Source organism: Castor canadensis, chromosome 5 (genome assembly GCF_047511655.1).
Source record: "Castor canadensis chromosome 5, mCasCan1.hap1v2, whole genome shotgun sequence".
Lineage (NCBI taxonomy): Eukaryota > Metazoa > Chordata > Mammalia > Rodentia > Castoridae > Castor > Castor canadensis.
The window spans coordinates 47202780-47208651 of NC_133390.1; the positions used below are offsets into that span (position 1 = coordinate 47202780).

A 5872-nucleotide genomic window follows, 5' to 3' on the forward strand; every position below is an offset into this window, starting at 1 on the left:
TTTCCAAGCACACTGAGAACGGTGACACTGCACCCACTTTCTCAGGCCTGCGTGTTTATTTACAGTTCATGTGGGAAGTGGGTCTTCCCTCCTCTCCTGTACAGTTTTCCTACTACTACCACTTTTACAAGCTTTCCTGCTCCTGATTACTGGGTGGTGCTTCTGCTCTTGCAAGCCACCATGTTTGTTTACGGCTCACGTGAGAAGTGGGTCTTCCCTCCTCTCCTGTGGAGTTTTCCTCCCTCCACCACTCTCACAAGCTTTCCCACTCCTGGTTGCTGGGCATGTGTCCCCGCTCCCACTGGAGCCTCTCCTGCCCGCCTGGCTTGTTTATTTACCTTTCCGGGAAGGATTCCCTTCCCCCAATCTTTGGTGCTCAGTGTGCCCCACCCTCTTTCCCATGTGTCTTTATTGTTCTTATTGCTTATTACTCAGTTTTTCTTTTTTCCCCAGGTGGTGGTCAGTCTGTCCAGGGGGCTATGCTGCTCTGGCCCAGGGTTGTCTGTGGGAGTACCGCAGTACCACGAAGCTCACTTTGTCTGCATCTTCCCAAGCTGTCTGGGCGCAGGTGACTGATGGCCCAGGGGCCCTCCTTGTTTCTCCGTTTAATGTGAAGTGGAGATTCTCTGCACCAGCTGGAGGTGTGGAGGGGTCAAAGTTTTGCCTCTTCTCAGTGATTTTGCCTGCAAAGTGTATTTCCAGCATCTCTCCAAGGTTTCACTATAGGAGGCTCATTTTCTGCTTCCTCCCTCTAGCCGCCATCTTGGAACCCCTCAAAATATAATTAGATAGGAGCAAGTTCTGCAGTTCTACACCACAGAGGGTGAATATAGTTTATAACAACTTATATTTTGTAAAAAACTAGAAGAGAGGAGTTTGTCAGCACCCAGCTGGCCAGGGAAATGATAAAAGTTAGAGGATGAAAATGATTATTGCTCTGATTTGATAAGTAAATAATCTATACATGTATCAAATTATCCCACAATTACATATAATTACCTTTGAAAGTTTAAAATAAATTTTGAAACAGAAAACTTTGAAAATACATATAAGCATATCTTTGAGTTGAAGTAGTACCCTGTGAAGCTAATAGTTAAAAAATAATAAGCCTTATTATTAAAATTTTCTGAATTTTATATTTCTCTTATTTCAATTAGTAATAGTATATGATGAAGAAACAGTTTTGTATCATTCATGATTAAAATGTAATTTTCATAATGTTTCATTCAAATAGTCTTTTTACATTTTTATTTATATTTTTATAATATATATAATATTTTAGTATGCTATATACTTTATAAAATATGTACAGTTTTAGAGTACTTTTCAGATGATTTCACTGAGATCTATGTACAAAATGTGTCATCTGAAATGACACTTCCACTGGGAAATATTCCTCCATTCTTTCAAATTTTCTTTCTCTAAGTCTATATAACATGTGTAGCCATTTTATATCACAGTCTAAATTGTGCCCCAGTTAAACATCTATATGTTTTTCTCTCTGACTAGATTGTGAGGTACATAGAAGTAGTCATTTATAAATCTAAGAAGTTCTTCTCTTCACCCTGCTCATATGCTGGGCCCCCTCTGCCATTTGTATCTCCAGTGCCCCGTACAGACTTTAGCAATTGAGGAAAAGAATATGTATTGAATATTCAGCTAAATTGTCTGTAAAGAGAACCAAAGATCCACCAGCACAATCCTTACTTACAAGTATTTAACAGAAATTACATGATTGAGGGACATACAAGATTCTCCTGTAAGAGACAATTATAAAGTTAGGTAAATATCATCTAAATTAAGTAGAGGAAAAACTCAATTCCAATATAAACACCATGGAAAATTCTTGTGAAGGACATATTATTTGAGATCAAGAATTAGAGCAGGATTGAGAAAAAGAGAGGGTGAAGTTATATGAATGTGTAAACATTACTAGGAAATTAATTTTACCAAGTACCCAAGTTATCTTGAAGTTAGGTACATGACATGATGTAAATTGGAGAAACTGGAATTCTAAAATAAGGAGAACGAATTTGGTGTGAAGACTAATAAGGAAAGCACTGTTTTTTCACTTATTGAAAAACTGTTGTGCAGTACAAACTGCCAGCTACTGTCAAGGTGTTGAAAATACAGGATTGGGCATATCAAAGAAATTCCAACTCTCTAAACCAGTATGCCAACGGTGAACATGGAACGTAACTGACCAATTACATATGTACTAACAAATAGTCTAGTGAACAGTGCTTAGTTGTGTGAAGAAAAATGAACACTATGGCTTTAGAATTGGAAAAGGTAACTGGTACAAACAGAAATTCAGGAGAATTTTAAAAGTTTTATACTAGACAAATAAAAATATCAAATTCCAACTGAGTGCATTGCTGTATGAAGATATGATCAACTCACATAGTGAAGTAGTTGAAATTGGCTAACCCTACCACACCATGTAGTTCCCTCTCCAAATATTACTTTTTATAGACCACATTAATGACATGTCCCCCAGGAAGGGGTCAAATGAGCCAGAGATCATTTTCTAGCTGTTGTATATTTTGTGCACAATATGGTGATGAAATTGTAAAAAGTAAGTCATCTATGTGCAAATCAGCAATATTATACTTGGGTTATAGTTGGGGTCATTTTCTTTAAGCACATTGCACCACAGGGCACCTATAATTAATTTCGAGTAGTTAGTTATTTTTTAGGGCACCAAGTCTCTACAGAATACACAGATGTCAGTGTAGGAAATTCCCTTGAGGATTTGATGAACCATTTTAACTTTGTAGTTTAAGGGACATAATTACTAACACTGACCTATAGGTTGTCTCAAGATTTGTGTTTTCCTTAATAACAAATACTTTAAGAGAAAGGTATGTATATATTCCTAAATTATGAAATCTTTAAACAAAAATGTGCAAACAATACACTTTTAAAAGCTCTGTATGGTTAAATTTATGTAAGAAAATTATTCTAACTTATTTTTACTTCTTATCAGCCATAATTATTATTTATAAAACACATTCATAAAATTTCACTATTGCTAAATTATAACTACTTTCTCACCTTTTGTAGCTCTACTGAAATTCAATAATATGGGGAATTAGGATGAAGTAGAATACTGCAATTCATCTGACTTTATGAATGTGAAGTAGAATTTCAAAGTACATAGGTAAGATCACAAAAATTCTGCTAAATAAGTCAATGTATATTGAAAGTTACTTCTCACTTAATTATATGGCTTATATATTCTAGAGCAAACAAATTTCTACTGCCTTTCTTTTAATGTTCTGATGGAAATGCAAACTCATTTTGATCATAGAATTTGTATGGTTAGAGTTTGCAGCCAATATGTCACAAAGGATCACTAAGTACAGAGAGTACAGAGGTGTTTAAAAGAAAACAAAATTTGGAATCAAAATTCCACTAGAACGTAAAGTGTTTTCTCTGTTTGAATTGTTAAAAACTGAAATATAAAGGTGAGTTTCCATTTACTAGTTTTTATATTCTATAGTATTCTTTAGCAAACATATAATTTTCTGAGGAAACAGAAAATCTGAAGGTGTCAACTTAAATGTAAAAAGTAGATTAATGTTTCTTAAGGTGATGATTTTGAAACATAACCTTGTAGACTGTTCAGAGATAACAGTCTCAATGTGTAGAAGAAAAGAATTCACTAAGAATCATTAGGATAGTGAAAACTGAATCACCCTTCCCAAGTCATGAGTATCAAGAAAGTATTGAAATTAATCCTGCTTTCTTTACTTGCCTTGCCTTTCTCTCCCTTCCCCTTCCTTCCCTTCACCTCATAGCATTCCTTTCAGAGATATGAAATAACAAAAATCAAAATGTTTATACTATGACAGGGAAATTGTTCAGATTTATATAAGGAAGAAAGCAATGTAAATTAAACATAAGAAATTGTGAATTTTCTTAGTATTAATAACATGCCATAGAATTTAGAAAATGAAATGAGGACATTCAAGTAAAATTTTAAGTGACATAGTACATAAATTGTACCTTACAAGATTGCAGAAGTATTAAAAAATTTGGGAAAAAATAAGTAGCTATAGTGACATACATAGTCAGTTTACAAACATGAGTGTGGTCCTGAGAAAAGGGACGAGAGTGGTATTAATTTGAGAAGTGCTTATTTCATAAAATTTCCAAGGTTATTTTCTTAAAAATAAGCATCACCCTCCTGTATCAATACTAGTCCTTGGGAAAATCTCTAAGATATAAATTTAACATACTTCCAATATGATTTTTTATAAAAATTCACCAGACCTGGATAATATATAACAACTGCAGTCTTCATATAAAAATAAACACATTTAGGAGAAATCTCTTTTAAATTCATTTAATGCATTTCTAAAAATAACAATGAAACACTTGGTAACAAGGATTAAAAATGGATCTCATAAATTTTTATGATATCCTTGCATAAATTCATGAGTATAAACTTGTTCCACTTTAAGCATTCTCCCTACAATTATCAGGATATCACTGTGAAACACGAATCACATCGTGAGGTCACAGGTTTTAAGAGAATAACTGCCCTCCAAAAGTATAAGTGCCAGGGGTTTTTGAAGAAGAAACTCATCTACCTGTTACAAAAAATGAATGGAAAATCGTATGTTCTCTCATTTAAAGATTTTATCTTCCTAATTCTTACCTCAGCAGATAAGGTAAAGATGACTGTGGACAACAACTCCTTGACCACTGAATTCATCCTCACAGGATTTGCAAATCATCCCGACCTGAAAACCCTGCTGTTTGCGGTCTTTTCTGCCATCTATCTGATCACCATGGTGGGGAATCTTGGTTTGGTAGCCTTGATTTACATGGAACGTCGTCTTCACACACCAATGTACATCTTTCTGGGAAACCTGGCTCTGATGGATGCCTGCTGTTCCTGTGCTATCACTCCCAAGATGTTAGAGAACTTCTTTTCTGAGGACAGAACGATTTCCCTCTATGAATGCATGGCACAGTTTTATTTTCTTTGTCTTGCTGAAACTGCAGACTCTTTTCTCCTGGCAGCAATGGCCTATGACCGCTATGTGGCCATATGCAGCCCATTGCAGTACCACACCATGATGTCCAAGAAACTCTGCATTCAGATGACCACAGAATCCTACATAGCTGGGAACATACATCCTATTGTTGAAGTTGGGTTATTGTTTAGGTTAACTTTCTGTGGGTCTCATCAAATCAATCACTTTTTTTGTGATGTCCTTCCATTATATAGACTATCTTGTGTTGACCCTTATATTAATGAATTAATGTTATTTATCATGGCAGGGTCAGTTCTAAACTTTACAGTTGCTGTAGTCCTAATATCATATTTTTATATCCTTTTTACCATATTCACAATGAAGTCTAAAGAGGGAAGAGGAAAAGCCTTATCTACCTGTGCATCCCATTTTCTCTCTGTGTCAATATTCTATGGTTCTCTTCTTTTTATGTATACTAGACCTAATGCACTTAATGAAGGGAATAAAGATATACTTGTTGCTATATTTTATACTTTAATTATCCCCTTATTAAATCCTTTTATTTATAGCTTAAGAAATAAGGAAGTAATAAACGTTATTAAAAGAATAATGAAGAAGAGAAAATTGTGTAGCATTCTGAAACAAGTATCTCCTTTGGAAAAGTAATTTTAACATTATATTACCTCTTTACTGATGTTACAAGAATTAAGAAGGTGGAAATGCCACTTTATAGTTAAAATATTATGTTTTTAAAGCATAACAGTAATTGAGTCAAATTAGTCTGGGAAGGAGATATTCTTTTAAACATATTTAGAATGTAAGGTACTAGAATGCATCAGGAGAGCAATAAAAAGATACTTATTCATGTCACTGTGTAATTATTC

At 34.5% G+C, this 5872-nt stretch overlaps 1 protein-coding gene across 1 annotated transcript; it reads left to right on the forward strand.

Annotated features, from left to right (window-relative positions):
* Window positions 1–4685: 4685 nt before the first annotated feature.
* LOC109701936 (olfactory receptor 5K3-like) lies at window positions 4686–5654 on the forward strand. The gene has a single exon (XM_020187375.2). The coding sequence runs from the start codon at window positions 4686–4688 to the stop codon at window positions 5652–5654; it is 969 nt and encodes a 322-aa protein (XP_020042964.2).
* The last annotated feature ends 218 nt before the right edge of the window (window positions 5655–5872 follow it).

Coding starts and splice junctions, on each gene's coding strand:
- LOC109701936 (XM_020187375.2), top strand. CDS start 4,686: ATGACTGTGGACAACAACTCCTTGACCACTGAATTCATCCTCACAGGA.